This window comes from Squalius cephalus (genome assembly GCF_949319135.1).
Source record: "Squalius cephalus genome assembly, chromosome: 2".
NCBI lineage: Eukaryota > Metazoa > Chordata > Actinopteri > Cypriniformes > Leuciscidae > Squalius > Squalius cephalus.
Window position 1 is genome coordinate 25103673 of NC_137123.1, and position 21323 is coordinate 25124995.

Genomic DNA, 21323 nt, shown 5'->3' on the forward strand with positions numbered 1-21323 from the left:
GTAATGGTTATGAAATAAAATGTTTCCTGTACTGTAAAAGGCCTACTGTTATATTTTGACCACCTTAAATGACATCAGGTTTGTATTAGGTTTTTTTTTGTTTTTTTTTGGAAACTAACAATTTCTCTAACAATTGATAAGTCCTTGGTCAAAACAAATGAGCCACAATTGCTCAACCACTGGTCTTTATAAAGAGAGAAGCAAGACCAATGTGACAGAGCTGGAAACGGGGACAAACGTTGTGAAGGTAACCTCTTTAGTGAGACACTGAGATCAGTTACTATTAAAGTCAGTCAAATTACATTTAATTCTGAAAATTTTACATATTTATTATTTTCCAGAAGCAATGTGGTTTCTAGTGGTATTGTCATGTGTTGTGGTGGCAGCTCAGGTGAGTAGCAACATTCTGTGTTTTATTTTCATTGACATTTATCTTGGGTATTCGCCTTATTTTTAACGTAAGAGTGGGCGTGGCCGTTTGTAAATTGAATGTGTCTGGATTGTAGTTATTTTTAACAGCTTGCAAAACAGCTCATTATGCTGCTTGATATACCATCTGGGTTAGCTGGTATTTTTCTCAGTCATTTCTCACAACTTGATTCTGAGGCTCACAAAAGGGAGGTATCTAGCATGAAATCTGCCACTTGCTTGTTTGATCCTATTCTCATAAGCTTATTTAAATATTGCTTCGATGTTTTGTGCCCTGCTATCCTCGGTATTATAAATGACTCATTGCAGACTGGGGTTGTTCCAGCAGCATTAAAGATTGCTGCTGCAACTCCTGTGCATGCCAAAAAAAAGAGAGAAAATGCTGGACGATTTTAACAAATTTCGTCCCATCTCAAATCTTCCATTTTTTGCAAAAATATTTTTTAGACCATTTGTGTAACCATCTTACAATTAATAACCTCTTTGAACCCCTTCAGTCAGGTTTTCGTAAATTTCACAGTACTGAAACTGCTTTGGTTGAGGTATGACTTGTTGATGGCTTCTGATGCAATTTTCGATTCTCATCCTTCTTGATCTAAGAGCCGCTTTCAACACTGTGGATCATAGTCTTTTACTTACCCACCTTGAAAGAGTTTCTGGTGTGTCAGGGACAGCTTTAAACTGATTTAAATCCTATTTTATTGACCGTTCCCAGTTCATTTATATGGGTGGTTACAGACCTGTACTTACTGGTGTTCCTCAGAGCTCAGTTTTAAGCCCTTTACTCTTCAATAATTATTTGTCACCACTTGGGCATCTGTTGCAATCACTTGGCCTCCATTATCACTTCTATGCTCAGGATATTCAAGTTAAAAACCTTGATGCCTGTTTTCTTTCTAACTGTGTTTCTGTGTTTTAAAAACATGGATGAATATTAATTTCCTCTGCCTGAAAAGTGGGAAAACCGAAGTTATGCTTATTGGTTCCCGCCATCAAATTTTTAAGGCTGGTTCACTGACTCTGTCTGTTGGTGGCGCTGTTTTGGAGACTCAAAGTAAAATGAGGAACCTTGGAGTTATTTTTGAGGAACCTTGGAGTTATTTTTGATGCCAGTCTTACAACTGATCATTTTGTACAGAACACATTTAAGCATCCTTTTTTTCACCTCAGTAATGTAGCAATATTTTACCATTTACTTTGTTAGCTATACTAGTTATTTACCTATAGCGGCTAATAAAACATAAGTCTCTGCATTGTTTTCAGCCCAGTGAGAGAGACCGCTGGGATCAAGTTAACTCAGTGAATGGAGAGAGACATTTCCCAGGGCCAGTAAATGGAGGAGGAAAAGTGCCTCAGCCAGTGGGCAGAACTCCACTCAGACCCAGATGGGAGCAGAATTTTGTACGTCCAGCTTTTGTAAGTTTTTGTAGTAATTTAGATTCAAATTTGTGCATGACTCTAATAATCATTTAAGGTTTAACTTCAAAATGTCAACTGACACTATAATTATAGCCAGATCTGGTGGGCCCATTGTATCCAAATGAACCAGAGCAACAGGCACAAAATCCATCTAATGGATCTCCATTTGGACAAGATCCAGCATTCCCTGGTCAAAATGGAGGAGGCAGGGTGGGCAACATTTTCAATATCGTTTGCATGTTTTGCAGTCATTATGCCATACAATAAACATTATTTTTATCTTCTGCTGTAGGGTTATGAGTCTGAGTTGACTAGACCAGGTTTGACCCAGGGAACACAGAGGAGCGGACAATGGCATAGATGGGGAGCAACCGGAAAACCACAGAGGAATGGAAGAGCTGGTAGACCATCTTACAAAGTAAGTTAGACTGCAGATTTAGTCCTATTGTCATATAAAAAATAATGATTTTATTTAGCAGAAGACTGTCTTTAAGACATGAAAACAATATGTCAGAGTTTAAATATTTTCCATATTCGCCCTCATCCTGGGGCAAATGGGATTGAATGAAATATTTTTAATAATGTGGAATAATAGAACTTTGAAAGTTAGAATGAAACAGCAAGTTTGCTGAAATATAAAAATGAATTGTTAATGTTGTAAAAACCCTTCAGCCAACTCAAGCTCCAGTAGGTGGAGGTAGAGAGAATGAAATGACTCCACTCTTTGGAAGACCCCTGAGTCCCAACATGATGGTAGGCTCATACTGCTTATATTAATGTGCTCTTCAAATTCATTCATGGATTAAACAGTTTTACGTTCAGTTGTTAATGAATGTTGTAGCAACTCGTAATGTAATAACTGCACATAATGTAGAAACTGCACATATAATGTAATAAGTATTACATTATTATTGTAATAAAATGTCCATAATGTAATAATTTTCTCAAAACGTGATCAAATCTTGATGTCTGAGCCAAAGGAAAACCGAAGTTGCAACTCTGCCTCCTTAATAGATTGAATGAATGGAGATACTGGCCCATGAAGACTAACATAGTGGTCCCCATGACCTTCTGCAATGTGGCCCAGAATTGGTAGACCTTCACTTGAGTGACCAGATGGAGATAATAAAGGAGTCGCTTCTAGACCAAGTATTGATACAACGAGAAACTGTACATTTAATATTAAGAATGCTCTTTGAAGTGTTAAACAAGTTTTTATAACAATTTAAATCTCAAAAATATGCTTTAATCACGGCCAGAGGATCTCAGACAAATTTCAGAGAGAATCCCCTATTTGTTATTTACACACTCACACACTCAAAGTCACGAGTTTTCGACCAAAGGGTTTGGACACATTTAAGATTCAAAAGCATATGAATGTTATTCCTGCAAGAAAAATAAATGTTAGTTATGATTAATTTTAAAAAATCCATCACAGAGGCCTAACAAGCCTAATTTTCCTTTAATATAGTATCTTATTTTACATAAACTTCTTATTTTACATAAACTATTATTATGTTTTGTGCTCAGATTTATTCTATTGAAAGATAATTATTATATTGTAAACACTGAATATGTGCTGGTATTACCTTATGAATTGTGATTACATTATAAGTTGCCACAATGTGTATAATGTAATACATTTCTCATACAATAACCTATTACATTATGTAAAAAAATATTATTACATTGAAAATGTATTATTACATTATGAGCTCAAGATTTTATTACGTTTTGAGAAAATGATTACATTTTTTTACAATAATAATGTAACACATTACATTATGTGCAGTTATTACATTATGAGTTGCTACAAATGTGTATGGATTTATGAGTTCACTTTCATAAATGTTCTAGGACAACAGGCAGTTCATTCCAATCTTCAAGGTAAGAAGATGATCATTTACCCACAGACATGGAATGGAAATGTATTTGAAGTCTCTAATCTGTGTTTAATCATTTTTTATCCACTTGGATGAACATATAGGCTGACAATGTCACTGTGCGGGTGAGTGAAACGCTTTGTGTTGCTGTTTTGTACTTTAAAATGTTGCAATGCTATAACTGAATATATCAACAAGCATAAATAAATAAATAAATAATATGTTCTCCCCTTCAACAGAATGTTAGTGCGTTCCATCTAAAGGAGGTAATGCCACAAAATTGGGAAAATTGACATTTTCAATTAACCTTAGGTTAAGTATTTCAAGATATGAAAACGCAATAAAATAGATACAATCAGAATTCATTTTTGCTTTTGTTTCCAGGGAGAGAATGTCTTCCTCTTACCAAAAGTGAGTGATTGGAACTGTACATGTAAAGATAACACACTGCCATTCATTTTCCATTAACAACATATGTTTTTTTTCATGCTTTGTTGAATTTGAGGTATTGAACAGGTAATGAGAGATATAATTTTAATGGGCTAAAAGTAATGAGAAGGTATAAGTTAAGATTAATGATATTCACATCGAAAACATTCTTCTTTCCAGGGCAGAGGGCAGATGCAGACACCAAAAAAGGTAATAAACATTAGTTTTAACTTATAGTATATGTTTCATGTTAAAATAATGCATACCATTTCTGACTAAATTACAGGATGGGGTGAATAGACCTCAGGAACTGGGGGTAAAGTTGTTGTTTTTTTAGCCTATAATTTATTATTATTATTATTATTATTATTATTATTGTGAAATAAGTTCCATGTGATTTCTTTGTTTTTTAATAATTAATTTCATTATGTTCTTTTAGTTTGGTCAGGGTTTCTCCCTCTATGGCCCTCAGGTATAAGCACTATAATAAACATTCATTATACTTTATAATATGAAAATATATCAAATAAATATAACATATATAAAAGGATTAAAAGTACATTAAATGCATAAATGCGTTTTTCTATCTAACAGCCTTATGTGAAGCTCATCTACAACCCAACTGCAACGGTCAGTCACAAACAATAAGTCTATTAATCACATTCCATATCTTGGACTAAATGTTGTTGTTGTGATTGTTGTTTTAAATATAACAGTTTATTGCAAATTTGTTTCCCACAGCAAAGAATCTCATTTGAATATGGCATTACACAGCTTGTAAGTAATCAGGAACATTTACTAGTTTCACATAAGTTACATTATAAATACCTGCCAGAATATTTTTTCAGCTAACAGCATTCTCCTTCTTATATCAATATATTTTTTTCTTGATTTTTTTAATGTCCTGCTTGTCTTTGCAGCTCCCTGCATTCATGAAGGTCAGTATTTTGGTCCTCAAGTTGAGAGTGATCGCTGGTTTTGAATTTTTTGAGTATACATTTTATATTCTCTTGTTTTGTTGAATTATACAACATTGCTTTTGACTCTGATTCTCCAGGCGGAGTCTGAAAGTGATCATGGGACAAACTAGGAAAGAATCACGTACAATAATCACATTGGTAGGACAGATTGCTGTACCTACAATAAATAAAAATTAATTTGATTAAAAACGTCATTTTGGCTTTAAATAACTTATTTTTCTTTTTCCACAGGTGGACATCCAGCGATTATATAATACAGCGTAGAATTGAAATGTATAGTATAGATTTTTATGATTATTTTATTGCTCATTAATGTCTCTTGGTGGTTGTTCACTCTTAGTTTGCTGGATTTTCCTCTTTAATCATTTTGAGAATCTTTTCATTAAAACTTGTAGCATCAACACTGTAACGTGTGTGTGTTCTGTTTTCCTCTATTATCGTGGTGTTTTGGTTCCCTTGTTTGCCTGTGTTCCCTAGTTAGTTTCCCTGGTCGTTAATTAGTTCCCTCACCTGTTCCGTTTGACATTGATTACACTCCTCATGTGTTTAAGCCCTGTGTTTCCCTAGTTCTTTTGTCCGGTGTCGTCTTTATTTAACGTGGTTGTATTAATGATTCCTCCTGTGATCTCCTGAGTTTTTCTGATTTAATAAAGTATGGGTAACACTTTATTTTACAGTGCTTTTTTTTTACACGTTACATAGTAATTACTATAAATTGTGCTTAATTACATGAACTAACCTAAACCACAACCTAATCCTAACCCTAACCCTATAGTAAGTACATGTAGTTAATTATATAATTACACTGTAACAAGGACACCTTAAAATAAAGTGTAACCAAAAACTGTTTTTGTTATCAACTTAAACAGTTATCAACGCTCTCTACACGTGCATCACTTATGTTATTCTTGATTGCTAATACATGTAAGAACCGAGTTTTAACAAGAGTACAAAAGAGTATTTTGAACAGGAAAAAATCATTACAAAATAAACTGAGGATCATTTATTTATTTGGTAGCATATGGATATTTCCAAATTGAACAAAAATGTCTCCTGTGAGGGATCTCCATGGTGGGATATCTGGAAAACCAAACAACAAATTAACATTCTGATAATTGAACTGGTTTTATATCGAATTATAATATACTTTTTAGAAAACTTTTTAATACCTATTTAATAATGAAGTCTTCTGAGCCTATGGCTCAAACATTGGGAAGCCAGGATGCCCCTGTCAGAGACAGGATTGGTTAATAAACAAACTAATGTGTCTACAAATTCTACAGTAATTCTGCCCAGCCATGTTTTTAATAACAGCACATGTAAACCAAAGAAGTTTACTCTTGCATTACCTCTGCAGTTCCAGGACCGGGCCGATCACCACGGTAATCAGGAGCAGACGTTACCTTCGGGTCTACTGCCTTCACCCTGTTCTGAAACATGTGAAAATTTGTCTTTAAGACTGTCTGAGAAGAAAACATAAAAATACAATGCCCTTGAGATTACATTAGAGTAATGATAGAGTGATGTTCTGTGATTTCTTTGTAGAGCAAATATACTTTTCTTATATTCTTCTTTTCTGTTTGATAACCCTTTATTTTACAGTGTCCTTGTTATGTACTTACCATAGTAATAACAGTAAATTATGCATAATTACATGCAACTAACCCTCAACCAAATCCTAATCCTATAATAAGTACATGTAGTTGCTTAATATTACTCAGTACTTAAATATATAAATACACTGTAACAATGACACCTTAAAATAAAGTGTAAGCTTCTGTTTAAATGATCAGTTAACAAGGAGGAGAAAATGTTAAGTCTTTACAATACCTGTATTGGTTGAATTGGTTGCATCGGTTGCATCGGTTGCACTGGTTGCATCGTAGCCTGGCCTTGAATATTTGGGCCTGCGTTCTGGTTGGGTATCAACCTTACAGGAGTGTTTCTCAGAGGATATAGATTCGTCAGGAAGAATGGAAAGCCCTAGAAACAAAATTTGACTTACTCTCCAAAAAAATCAGTGATAATAAGTTAAATCAACAAGTTAAATCAACATCTATGTTCAGTAAAGGTTAGTGTGTGTGATGTTCCTCTGAAGTCCGCCAGTACCGGAGGAGGGTTCTGTGCTGGTATGCCGTTATTGGGGCCGAAGCCAGGTATAGGCTGCTCCTGCTGCAACGGAGGCATCTGTGCTGGGTTCAGCTGGTTTATTTGAGGGGGAAAGAAGGGTCCCTGCAACCCAGGGTTAAAGTTCAGCACCTGTGGGGGCTGTTGCTGGAACAGGTAGGGGGAGAAAAATGGAGTACCCTAAAGAGAAAGAAAGCAAAGAGCTAGAGGATTCCGTTAAGATTCAAATGAGCTCCTTGTAATACGAGCATCATATTTTAGAATAAACTTACAGATGTTTCCCAAAAAACAAATCTACTAGTTAAAAATACTTTGCTTAGACTGAAAGCTGAATTACCTGTGCTTGACCCAGACCCAAACCCAAACTTGCCAGAGTGAGTCCATTGAGACGCAAAACCTACAAGGAAGCAATGATTAACATGCATAACAGAAAACAAAAAGATACAAAATTATTTTTAGGTGACATACACATGTTACATATACTTACTATAGTAATAATAAAAGTTAATTATGCATAATTACAAGCAACTAACCCTAAATCAAACCCTACCCTAACCTTAAAGTTTGGGTAGGTAAGAATTGTCTAAAGAACTTTTTTTCAAATTGGCTTAAACTGCCTTTATATACCAATACATAATTAAAATGTAAGTACTTTGAAAAAGAGAGTATACAAATTGAGTGACTATAGTGTATTTAATCTTCAAAAAACACAGCTCATTAATTCCTACCGGGACGAAACAAGTGATTGGCTTGCGCGACTGTCACTCTCCGTCGCCATGACTACCGCCGCTATTACTGGCTCTGCCCACGTGCGCGCAGTCGCACACCCGTTTTTAGGTGGGAGTGAATGGAATTAATGAGCTGTGTTTATTGATTAAATACACTAGAGTCACTAAATTTTTTATACTCTCTATTTCAGAGTACTTGCATTTTAATTATGTATTGGTATATAAATTTAAACAAATTTGAATAAAAGTTTTTTTAGACAATTCTGACCTACCCTACCTTTAACGCTATAGTAAGTATATGCAACCTAGTTAAATAATGTTATGCAGTACTTATATGTGCATTTACACTGTAACAAACGTCACCTTAAAATAAAGTGTAACCAACAAATATACACACTCTTGTTCAAAAGTTTGGGATCAGACAGCTTTTTATTTTATTTATTCATTTTTTGACAGAAATGTCTTTTATTCAGCAAGTATTAATTCAATTAAGTTGACAGTAAAGACTTTTATGATGTTACAAAAGATTTCTATTTCAAATAAGTGCTGTTCTTTTGAAGTTGAATACTGAAAAAATGTATCACAGTTTCCAAAAAATATTAAGCAGCCACAACTGTTTTCAACATTGATAATAAATAAATAAATGTTTTTTGAGCAGCAAATCAGCATATTAGAATGATTTCCGAAGGATCGAAACTTAGCTTTGCCATCACAGGAATACATTACATTTTAAAATATATTAAAAATAGAAAACAGTTTTTTCTGTGTTTTGATCAAATAAACGCAGTTTTTGAGACTTTCAAAAAAATGTACTGACTCTAAACTTTTTAAAGGTAGTGTAATTTAATATGTAACATCTAATATATAATTTATGACAAAAAATATATAAGATACATACCTCATTACTGTTACTTGCAATTATTCCAATTTGTGGCTGGTAGATCTGTGAAATACAAACCGGTTTGTTACTTTAGGTTCAAACTGAAAACATTCATTTGCTTATTTTATTATTTATAAATGTACACTTACAGGGGCACAAGTGCAAATGCTGAGAAGACCAGCCATGGAAAAGATGGCCTGAAACTTCATCTTGGTAAGCTGTGGATGAAAAATCAACAACAATGAACAAATAAAGATGGAAACAGAGATGGAAATAAAATTGTACACACTTCTAATAATACAGTCAATAAATACACAATATTAGAGAAAATAAAAGTACATTCATTGCAGAGCAGAAGTGCAAACTAGTATCGTCTTTTCCCCGTTTGCTTTTAAAGTGGTTCTTGCCCTCTTATAATATCAGGTTGCTGTATTTGTGACACATGCAGTGTGTCATGTTTCTCAATTTGTCCATAACACGTCATATGCATATATCATTATGGCCAAGCACTAATATGGTCAAACGCAAACTGCTAATTGTTTTCATCAATTTATTGTCTGGGTGTAAATATGTCTGTTAGTACAGTAAGTGTGTTTTCATGAAATAAGAAATCTATCATTATGATGTTACAGTAAGTCATTAAAAACGTTTAATGCTTAACAGATCAAACAGATGCCTGAGATCAGGACTGTCAGATTCACAGACTAATAAGCAGGCAGAATGAAGAGCTGTTTGCTCTGTGAGGTAAGGAGACAAATTATTGTCTGACTGAGAAAAACAAAAACAAAAAAAAAACAAGACGAACAGATTGAATCATTCTCTTCAAAACAATAATTATAGCAATTAGTGTGGTCATCTCCACTTCATAATTACATGTTTTAGGGGCTGAGTATTCCAGACAGAAGAAATAGTTTTTATGTACACAACTGTAGTGACCTTTCTCCTTTCTAAAATATGCAGCAACCTTAAGTGTCCAATAGATGGCATTATAAAACAATCAACAAATATCTCAAAACACTATTTATTTATTTAGTATCTATTTTAGACATTCTATTTTAGAATTTAGTCACCAGATGTCTAGTCACTATTTTTAAGTATGTGACTCTATTTCGCAGTCTTTTTTACACACACACTACTGTTTGTAAGATACTTATGAAAGATATGATAATGTAATCAATCACCATTTGTCTATTTAAATGAGTAATGAAATAAGAAAGCTGAGGTAGGACATCTGTGAACGTAGCCTACACTATCGTTCAAACGTTTGGGGTCGATTATGTTTTTGAAAGTCTCATGCTCACCAAGGCTGTATTGATTTGATCAACAAATACAGTAAAACAGCAACATTCATATTACAATTTTAACTTACTATTTTCTACTTCAGAAGGTAAATCATTTTTGTGATAGCAATGATGAATGGTCAGCGGCCATTACTCTAGTCTTCGGTGTCACATGATCATTCAGAAATCATTCTAATATGCAGAAATGGATTAATACATGCATACATACATATATAAAGTCAGTGTTGAGGAAAGTTACTGTTAAAATTGCTCTACAGTATTGCAATAATATATATATATATATATATATATATATATATATATATATACTCACTAAAAAATAACTTATTGCGTTACGTAGTTACTTTTTATGGAAAGTAATGCGTCACGTTACTTTTGCGTAGCTTTTTCTCACCTGGGCTGAGCTTGCTTTTTGTTTGTTTTTTATAACCAAAATAAAAATAAATAAATATATATATATATATATATATATATATATATATATATTTTTTTTTTTTTTTTTTTTTTTTTGGCAAATGTAAAGGCCCTTTTTCTCACCTAAAGTGAAATGAAAAAGCTTTGGTGTTGAAGAAAATGCAAATTCACGCCTTGACAGTAGAGGGCGCAGCGCACACAAACAAAACACAAATGGTTTTTTTTGTTTTTTTTACAAAACACAAAATGTGATGTTTATCTAAAGTCATTTTGCTTATTGGTATGGTTGAATTGTATCATCGAAGGTCAGCAGCAAAGATATTGATTAATAAAGTGAGATTGAATATATATTTGTGTAATTTAATATATTTAATTATTGCAGGTTTGTGTAATATTCTTAGTTTGCATTTCACTGTTTTTATTTTGAGGAATACTGAATCAGTTTTGTTCAAGTAAGATGAGTAAATGCCTGTTCACATTTATTCTAAAACTACAATAACCATCATGTTTACACACAGTCACCGTGATTTTGCAAAGACATGTTCCTGGATCAACATATTTAGTTGATCCTAACATTCCTGTACCAAAATTTTACCCTATCCCTACCCCTAAACCTAACCCTACCCATAACTTTTCCCTAAAATCAGAGGGAAATGATATGTGAATAACACTGATGTCGAAACACCTCACCCTGGTTCTAAGCCTAATCTTGACATAAACTGTCAAGTTTACTGTCAAGTTAACTGTCATAAACTTGTCCCTCAATTCTGATTGGTTGATTGGAAAGTTGTTCCAGGGTCAACAAAGGTGTTGATCCAGAAACATGTGGTACTTGGTGAAATCACGTTCACCCAGCAGACACAATGCCTCTGCACCCTACTCACGATTTCTCCCAACATGGGGACAGGAGAGCTGTCAGTCAATAAATGGGAAAACAAAGTAACTTTCGTTACACTTTCAGAAAAAAAAGGTACAAAAAGCTGTCACTGGGGCGGTACCCTTTCAAAAAGTACACCTCTGTACCTAAAGTGGGCATATAAGTACCTCAAAGGTACATATCGGTACCAAAAGTGTAGGCCTACATATTAGTACCTTTTAAAGGTTACCGTCCCAGTGACAGCTTTTGTACCTTTTTATTTTCTGAGTGTACTTATTTACACCCAACACTGCATAAGTTCTTATTATTAATGCTGAAAACAGTTTTGCCACTTATTTTGTGGAAACCCTGGATGTTTTATTTATTTAAAAGTCTTCACTGTCTTTTTTGATCAATTTCATGCATCCATGCCAAATCAAAGCATAACCATTCAAAACAAAATCTCACTGACCCCTTTGTGTATTGTTTACGACGATTCATGTGGGGTTTTTTTATCTTTAATCTCTCTGTTTGTACATGTGTAGTGTTATCAGTTGTGTGGAATGTATATGTGATTGTGTACTGTAAGTTGTTGATTGTTCCATAAATAAAAACGCAAAACAAATCTCACTGACCCCAAAATGTATGATCAAATCTAGTTTACTGTCTTTATTATGTCTGTATAACATTTGAAGAGTTGCATCTTTTTCAGTCCTGATGCTATTTTGTGGTAATACAATCTTTTCTGAAACAACCACAGTTGCGGCATGCTTTTAGTCTGAACCATAATAGTTGTTATGGTTTTCTTTAGTCTAGTCAGTGCCCACATCAGAAATGAGTTTCGTCAGAGACTGACAAAAGGATTGCATTGTGAGGGACTGAGACAATTTAGTGACTGAGAATGCAAAAACAAAGACAATTGGATTTAATCTTTTTTCTTTTTCTTTTTTTTAAACAGTGATGATGGTGATCATAATCATTATGATAGTATTAACCTTATGATGTTATTTTTTCCCTTTAAAAATCTTCACAATGACTTCAGGAAAACAGTAGATGGCAATATAACACAATAGAGTGTAAAATCGAAAGAGAAAATATTCACAGTTGCAACAAACTAGTGACTTTTATTTAGTATTCGGTATAAACATTTATTACACATGCTCATGATTTGTCAGTAAAAAGCAAAGGGTTAGACAATTAGAAAGTGCATAAGGAATACATTTTACTTATCAGCAATAATTATGTAATATTGTAAATAGAAAATGACATTTAATGTAGAAAAGAAGAGATATCTTGAAAGTATCTGTGAAAAGAAACAAACAGCTTCTCAGCAAAGGTAATGATTAATGTGCATTAAAATCTATGTCTAATAAAGCATTTAAAACACACCTCAACGATTCAAACACGTCTTTCACTCAGATTTCCAGACACAGTTGGGCTGACCTGAGCTGGGATCTGAGCAGATGACAAAGTCAGAATTATATTAGAATGTCCCACCCATTAGATTTCAGATTTTTCTACATACCTGGGTGGTTGAGACAGGTGGTCTTGTGGTCCTTCTGAGGAAGGAGCGCTGAGAAAAATGAAGAATTTAACAGTTAGAACGCTGGATGACAGAAATTCTGCCTTTTGAATGCTGCAAAAACACTGCTAAACAGTTAAGTTACAGGTACACTTTGTACCAAGAACTTAAAGAACAGAAATGATTTGACTTGAAAAAAAAAAAAAAAAGATCTAAATAATGGCCATCAACATGCTTCATACATTAAGACAATTGTTTTGTATGACAAGTTTTCTGAAATGTTGTTCAAATATGCAAATGAGCCATTGTCTAAATAAATATGCACTAATTTGCATAAATGCACAGCACAGAAATCTGAATATTGGAAAAAGCCAGGTTCAAAATTCATGTTTCATTTTGCTATATTAAAGTTAAAGATTTGTATATTTTGGATATCGCTTTTTATCACTCCATAAATCAGAAACTACTGTCAACAAATACAAATAATTTAAAATTTAATTTAAAATGTTGAATATATATCAGATAAATTACATATTAACTATAAAATACCTTCAGAATATATTATAGGAATAAAACTGTAAAGTTTGGTGTAAGTGCTCCTGAAGAGGAGATTTCTAGCTTATCGTGCATGAGAGAAAAAAAAACTCATTTTGAGAAAACAGCCTTTAAAGATATGAACTGTAATTGAAATCAGCAGATACAAACAGATAAAGTGTAATAAAACAAACAATTAAATATGCATTTTGGTTGTTTTCTTTCCACAAGTCTAAGAGAAATAATTAAAATCACAAAATTGACCACCAGTGCCTGAAAAAACAAGGGTTTTGAGAAAGAAGATTTTTTTTCCTCCTGTATGTTTTATTAATAAAATAATAATAATAAAAAAATGCAATAATTCCTTCTCAGGATTAAAATCTGTGGAAATACTTGATAATGGACGGAGGGTTGATGCTATGAAATTGCATGATGAAACTTACCTTAAATCTAGTCAGTGAACCTGGTGGTATTAGGCCTGCCGCTTGATTGTTTCCAATAGGGCCTTGTCCAGCCTAAAGTTCCAGAAACATAATTTGTAGTCCATGCTTTGAATTTTTAGCATTAGCATAGTACTAGCAACTAGAAGATTTGTTTACCGCAACTTGCTGCTGAGGAGGGAATAACCCTGGCTGATTCTGGGGCCCACCAATGTAATACGGCAGCCCCTGTTTATCAGAACATGGTTCAGATTAGATTGGAAATAGATGTATATTGTTACACATAAACATTGTAAATGAACATGAATGAATACCCCGTTAGAGGGAGCGAAGGGATAAGCCAACTGAGGTCCCATGTTGGGTGGAGCGTAGGGAACTGCGGCCACAGGTGGCTGCTGAAGCACATACGGAGAAAGAGCGGCTCCAGGGAGAAACTGTCAGACACGAAAGAGTTTAATCACCTGCGTAGAACATTATCCCAGTGGGATATAACGCACTGAAGTGGTAAATCATCAGTTCCTACTTGTGTAAACGGAGGCTGTCCTATAACAGCAGCACCACCAGAAAACACGGGTGGATTCAGACCACCCACCAGTTGAGGGTTAACTCCATTCACACCAGTAACCAGACCACCATTCAGACCGTTGATCAGACGCAGCTTCTACAAATATAGTGCAGATTAAAGCGTCAATATTAGCAAACTTAACACAAGATGATCCTGATGATATGAATGATCTTACCTTGGCTGAGGTGATCTAAAAGAGAAGAAAGTATCGGAGTGATGTATTGATCAGTCATGAATGACCAAAAGAATATAACATGATAAAATGGATTAGAGTGACTCAATGTACTCACATCAGCCATTATGGCCAGTACCATAAAGATGACAGCAAAGTTCTTCATCTTACAATCTGAAAAATATCATCAAACAGCAAATTTTAAAATGACACAGTCTGAATTTGATGTTCAAATCATCATTTAATAGCAAAAATGTTGCTGGCACCCACCTGTATGTCACTCCAGCAGTGATTTGCTCTGTCATGTACAGTACAGTACAGAAGATCTCCAGTCTTTTATTGAGCTGGATTGTCTAGTTCAACCAATTAGAGTTCAACACTAATCCAGCTTTGTTTATCAGTGGGGTATTGGAAAGCATTAGTTATGGTTTTGTTATTCATATATTTTTGAGTTCACCACCAGGATTCTGGAAGAATTTGCGGTCATTCGAGTTTTTAAGGATTTTGGACTAAACGTGCACAGATGTACATCAGTGCATACGTCACATGACATCACATTCACTGTAACCTGCACAGGCAGGTGAAAACAAAAATGTGGTCTCAGCTGTAGTTTTTCTCTTGACCTATATGAGAACACCGTTTGTGTTATAATCTCATTGCTCCTGGTCTGAATGTCTTAGGTCTTAGATCATTCGCATTGTTATGTAGTCAACAAATGCCAGCCCTATAGACCATGAGACCACAAAAGCAGCCCCAACTGAAAACCTGTAATTGTGACCTGATGGTTTAAAACAGTCTACTTACATACAGTATTTATAAATATTGGAAGAAAATTTTTTTTTACATTAGTGAATTAGATCATTTATGACATGATCATATCTCATTTTTATTTTTATTTTGTAGAATCTAAAATCGTTTGATTTCTTTTTTGGGGGAATAATGAAAAAACACGTATACTGGGTTTAATTTCATAGTTTTGATAACTTTACTATCATTTTAAAATGTGGGAAACAGTAGTAATAAAAAATAAATGAGTATAGGCAGGTCATTTACCTTTATTGTGAATTTTTATATCCTACATGAACAAGTACACATTTTTAAGCTTGTGCACATTTGTTGGGACTTAAGAGTTAGGACTTAAGTCACAAGAGATCATCACTATGCACAGTAGACAACATTTACAGAAAGTGGTAAAATAAATAAAACAGTAAAGACATTTTGTTAAAAAAAAAGTTTACTACATGTTCATCTTCTGTAAACATAACATTTGAATATCAGTCATTTAATGTGAATTCAGAACACAAAGGCTAACTAAGAACAAAGACTTGTATCAAAGCGCAACGAGAAAAAGTGCAGAGTAATGCAGTGAGGGATCTGACATCTGGAAGTTGGTGCCATTATGGTAAGAATAATAGCTGTGCAGTTCCATTATGTCTTGCTCAACGCTAATGACTTCAGATGTCTGTCAGCCACATACGCTTATCAGGAAAAGACTTTGCGATTTGTAATTAAATATGTTAAGTACATTCTGTGGCTAACTGGAAGCCACTGCAAAAACCTAAAAACATGTGCCCTTTCCTGTTTGCATGGTTTCTAGAAACACATTTACCTTTAAAACCTTTTTACACAAAGAAATGTGTAGAGAACAGTTCTTTTGAAAATAAAAAAATAAAAAATGTACACTAGAATTTCTCAGTCACATCAATATCCTGAGATGAGATCCCAGTCATTTCAGTGGTCCAGCAAATGTCTTGAAGAAGGCAATTCATGTTTTTCCTAAATTAGGCATTCCTGAGCTTAAAAAAACAACATAATTCCTTTCTCACTGTGTTTTACATATTGTTCAATGGCACAGTTATGCAATTACCCCAAGAGTACCCTAAAAAAAATGCCATCTTTCTCATAGCATACAGTATAGCAGAAGAACTATACTTTTTCCTTAAAGGATCCTACATTGTTTCTACATTCTACATTGTCCTAGTCTTATTCCAGAGGTAATCTAGATTCCTCCTCTTCAGTGCTGTCCTGCTTCTCAGCGGTCTCCATCATAGGCATGGTCTCCTCTACAGGTGTGTGTGCATAAACGTCAGACTCCTCTGGAATATTTGGGCTAGTTTCTTCTTGTGACAATCCGATGCATGCAGGCTCTCCGAGTGGCTCTGTATCCCCAGTAGACTCATCTGCATTTGCTTGTGACTTTCTATGACACCGACAGAACAGACAAATGCCACTGAGAACAAAAGCAATCAGTACAGACAGATCTACGTAGTAATGTCTCTGGGTCACACCTGTGGACGACAGGAAAGAGAATACAAAAGCTTAGCAAATTTTTCATTGAAAATCTGACTTATTTATTTTTTTCGTTAAAACTTACCCTCCACAGTGACAGTGTTGATACTAATGACTTCACCCATTTTGTCTTTCACAGTAAACGTCCCACTATCAGAAGACGTCAACATGCCCAGCACGAGGGAGTAATTCACGACAGATACTCTGTTAGTGTATTCAGGTGAACACGCAGCATCATTTCCCCTCACACTGCAAACGCGGGTCTCAGTTGAACCAGTGAAAGTTACCGCCACAGGGTCTGAGCCGAACAGGTCAAGGGTGAGATTGTCGCCAAACTTCTTTGCACAGAACTTTTGATGAGCTGAAGAAAAAAATTGCACATTTTAGTAAAATAAGCATTTCTTTTTCTGTAGAAAAAGAAGCACTGAAAAAAAAAAAAAAACATTCAACAACCTATAACATTAAGAGTGACAGCACCAGGATGCCCATGTTCCTCTTCTGTATTGTGATAGCACCGATATAATCCCTTATCTGCCATGGTGACCCCGAATATGGTGAGCGATAGATCTCCGTCCTTATAATGAGGTAGTGAAACTGATGCCCTGCCTGTAAAACTTGAACCATGATTTGTAATTCCTTTTTGAACTTGTAACACAACTTGGTCATCTTTTTTCCATAAGACGTTCACATCATCGTCAGCGATCCGTTTCTCTGTACGTGCATAGCAGGGAAGTGTGACGTTGCTTCTGATTGTGGCATTCACAGTAGTGGGGACTAAACAATGAAAAGACACAAAACAAAGCATGATATCAAATCGAACAGTGGCAAGCAAACTAGTATGGTAAACTTTCCAATTAAATAAATTATCTTATATCATGCTTAACTAATGAAGACAGAACTTACCAAAAACTTCCAAGTGAAATCGACAAAGAATCTTTGAATCACACAAGACCTTGTACCAGCCTTCATCGTTGTACCGAACAGTATACAGTTTTAGAGACAGGTTTCCAGCCTTGAACTTTTCAGAGATGCTTACTCTGTTCTCAAACCTATCTCCTTCTGTGCAAGTCCCTTGCACACATTTCAAGACATCCAACTTTTCATTTTTAGTTACGAATTCCCACAAGAGATTGCCATTACATGTCTCGTTACAAGGGATAATCGCAGTATCCCTAACTTTCACTGCATCAGGGACTTCTCCACTCCGACAGGCAGTTATAGCTAGCAGGGAAGACAGAATTAAAAATTAATTTTAGATTGACATGTTTCATTATAAAAAACGAACAAACAAACAAACAAAAAAAGCTAGTTTAAAAAGCAACTAATTAAAACACTATAATGTGTAGGGAAGTGACAGGCTTTTGCAATGACAAAGTGATTAGCGAGAGTAACCATTGATGATGCAATGCAACAAAGTTGAAAAGAGCTCAATAAGCAGCTAAATGTGTGGACAGACCACATTGCTTATTTAAAAAGTTATCAACAAGAGAAATCACAATATATTATTTCACAAAAGAACAGAAATTGGCATCTTACCAAAGAGTAATAGAAGACAATAACTGTGGATCCCTGATGGGTTCCTGGCTGGTACATGACAAAATGGCATCATAGTTTGACTCTTAAACTGGAGCATTTACGAGGGAAAGCAAGAATAAGACTTAATTTAGACAAAATAATGCAATTTAACCACAAAAAGGGTGATAGACTGAGAGAAGCACTTCCAGTCAATCATTTGTGTCTTACACAGTTTCAACATCATGTTTATGAGTATTAAAACAGAAAGATTAAAGATTACTGAAAGCAAATATTAATACAATTTAACTACCTTAATAACTAACACATATATATATTTTTAATAAATAGTTATAAATTATAACATAAAATATAGTATAAATTGTAAATATAAAAGTTAGTAAAAAATAAGGTTGTTGCTTTGATTAACTTTTTTTGCTTTTGATTTTTAAGGCACCAGTTAAACATATTCAAAAGGCCTATTAGTGGTTAAAACAACTGGTTATGCAGAATATGTTTAGATGACAAATACAAGCTTGAAAATGTTCAAACAATCGCACCTCCGTATATAGACTTTACACTGTCCGGTGTCAAGATCTTGCTCCGAATTTTAGGCTCTATTCCACTGAATGTAAAAAGTAATCACAGTGCTACTAATCGATCAGAGGTGGGCGTGAAATGCTCATAGTGGAAGAAAACATTCGTTAAAACAAACGCCATAATCTTTAATATAGCGATTTTAAGTTACTTTCTTAACCTTTTTTCCCAAATAAAACGTTTTGTTTAACAAATACCCGCTAGCAGCTAATCAAAAATGTAACTCACACGGATAGCAAACAGAGAGTAAACAAAAAAAACTTCTCTTCTTCTGGAAAGGTAACTGTTACCCCTACGAACTGAAAACAGGTGCGCTGCCACCTGCTGTGCTGGAGTATGACAAAGATTGAATACCAGAAGTATTCTGTTTCAATATACATCTTATGACACATTCTGTGTCCTGTTTTTTTCAGGAACCTCATTATTGCCCATATTATTCTACAAGTTTCTGGTCCAATACTTAAAATACTGCTATTAATTCTGCTCTCCAAAAGCATTTTATTTTCTTATAAGTTTAAAGGGCACATAACACACACAGTTAACCTACTACCAATCTCATGCTAATCTTTAGTACATATAGAGTAGTACTGCAATGCATCATTCATATCTCCGAAGTCTTTAGCTATCAGATTTATAAAAGACAGATCCGCTGTACCGATTCTTTCCGAAAACAGCCGAGCTCTTGAAGGCGTGCCGTGGGCGGAGCTAAAGAGTTCCGCCCATCCGTAAAACCCCACTGGACCGCTAGATTGAAAAATCGTCAATGCAAGTGAATGTGAGAAAATAATTATTTTCAGGTCCCGTTTGAATTGTGCCATGAATGTGCACATATGTTGTCTGTGAATTTTTTATATAATTTTTCACGTTACGAGTTTGACAGTATATTGTACGATTCTTTGGCTAGCAGTTGTGGAAAAGACATAACGAGAAAGACTACATGTCGCCTATGTGACGTCACCCCATAACACATTTTCCCTCCACTTGTCAAATCACGGTGCTAATGCTGCGATAATCTATGGAGACAGATCGAGATGCCGGTGTGTTATACCCAAATGTCACCATTCAAACCAAATGGGCTGTTCTTTCTTCAGATTCCCGTCGAAAGCAGCGAAGAGTTGTAGTCCACAAAGTGCTCTCACACAAAGTCTAACCATATCAAACTTCTACCCGCTAAATTGTAGCATTCTTCACATGAAAAATTATATTAAAAATTCACAGACAACATATGTTCACTTTCATGGCAAAATTCAAACGGGACCAGAAAATAATTATTTTCTCACATTCACTTGCATTGACGATTTTTCAATCTAGAGGTCCAGCGGGGTTTTACGGATGGGCGGGACTTACCAGCTCTATACATCATCACATTATCCCTGGATAACTATTTTTTACAGTCTATACGTTCGTGTTGTTTACATTATTTGGACTTACACGCTGATTGCCAACAAAAGAAAACAGACATTTGTGTCACTTACCGCCTGCTATTCCGACTCACGACCGGGATATTTTAGCACTGGAACCGCTCCATCTTTCAGTTTCAAACAATCTGTAAATCCAGCGTATAACTGAGCCATGTTAAACATTTATCATCGAAATGCCGGAAACAAACAAACACACACTTGCACAACTCCGTTAGCCTGACTACGTCAGACTTCGTACTTCCGCTCAATTTCATTTCGCTTACGAAGCGAAGCGAAGTAGCAGAGTTTGGTATTACCAGGCTACAAGTCCGTTGCTGGCCAGGAAAAAACGAACTGCATCCACTGTTCCCCTAACGCATGGGTTCTTTGGGAAGCTTAACAAGGTTATCTTCCCCTCAGAACCAAAACCACACTTTTTTGGTGACATAGTTGATTTCGTGGTCTAAAAACAAAGACAGCGGCAGCGCTGCCGAAGGGAAAGAAGCACGTTTATGGTTGCTCTCGCTCTGGTTGATGTGTGCACGCGCTCTTCCAGGAGAAGTGCCCATACAAGGACTTCCGTCCTTTATGATGTCATACAGGGCCATACCAGTCTATGGGCAAAAAAAAAAAACTTTACAAACCTTATACGAATCTGTGTATTTGGCACAGAAATACTTCACTACATACGTCTAACTCGTTTTTTGAAACTTTGGCCATGTTTTGCAAGATAATCCTACTCTTGTAAATAAGTTAGCATTATACATCCCCTTTAATTATTTCCTGTTCATGTCTGGTATTTAATCATCTACAGTTTCCATTTCCTGACATATATTAGACACACAG

The 21323-nt window shown here is 35.0% G+C and overlaps 3 protein-coding genes across 7 annotated transcripts; 1 reads left to right on the forward strand and 2 right to left on the reverse strand.

Annotated features, from left to right (window-relative positions):
* Positions 1 to 231: 231 nt before the first annotated feature.
* LOC307174442 (uncharacterized protein) lies at positions 232 to 5422 on the forward strand. The gene is made up of 18 exons (XM_079898256.1): positions 232 to 247; positions 342 to 391; positions 1693 to 1845; positions 1942 to 2058; positions 2141 to 2266; positions 2521 to 2601; positions 3706 to 3735; positions 3836 to 3856; positions 3971 to 3997; positions 4116 to 4142; positions 4341 to 4370; positions 4447 to 4476; positions 4600 to 4632; positions 4755 to 4790; positions 4902 to 4937; positions 5081 to 5098; positions 5218 to 5278; positions 5372 to 5422. The coding sequence occupies exons 2-17, from the start codon at positions 347 to 349 to the stop codon at positions 5248 to 5250; spliced, it is 843 nt and encodes a 280-aa protein (XP_079754382.1). The 5' UTR covers positions 232 to 247; positions 342 to 346; the 3' UTR covers positions 5251 to 5278; positions 5372 to 5422.
* A 708-nt stretch (positions 5423 to 6130) lies between these two features.
* Positions 6131 to 20666, reverse strand: odam (odontogenic, ameloblast associated). Of its 5 annotated transcripts, none has more exons than XM_079898148.1 (9): positions 20553 to 20666; positions 9025 to 9093; positions 8894 to 8938; positions 7605 to 7664; positions 7250 to 7447; positions 6971 to 7123; positions 6490 to 6570; positions 6310 to 6368; positions 6131 to 6220 (listed from the first exon to the last, which is right to left on the reverse strand). In XM_079898148.1, exons 2-8 carry the CDS (start codon positions 9082 to 9084, stop codon positions 6336 to 6338), a joined length of 630 nt encoding a protein of 209 aa, XP_079754274.1. In that variant the 5' UTR covers positions 9085 to 9093; positions 20553 to 20666; the 3' UTR covers positions 6131 to 6220; positions 6310 to 6335. The 5 variants fall into 5 exon arrangements, 4 of the variants coding, with proteins under 4 accessions (XP_079754274.1, XP_079754273.1, XP_079754272.1 ...); XM_079898147.1 differs by lacking the exon at positions 20553 to 20666 and adding an exon at positions 10245 to 10327; XR_013823987.1 differs by having other exon boundaries at positions 6191 to 6220; positions 6490 to 6565.
* scpp9 (secretory calcium-binding phosphoprotein 9) lies at positions 12845 to 14845 on the reverse strand (the record flags this gene model as incomplete). Its single annotated transcript, XM_079855473.1, has 8 exons — positions 12845 to 12901; positions 12972 to 13019; positions 13946 to 14017; positions 14102 to 14170; positions 14257 to 14376; positions 14466 to 14603; positions 14683 to 14697; positions 14798 to 14845. 8 exons carry the CDS (start codon positions 14843 to 14845, stop codon positions 12845 to 12847), a joined length of 567 nt encoding a protein of 188 aa, XP_079711599.1.
* Positions 20667 to 21323: the final 657 nt, after the last annotated feature.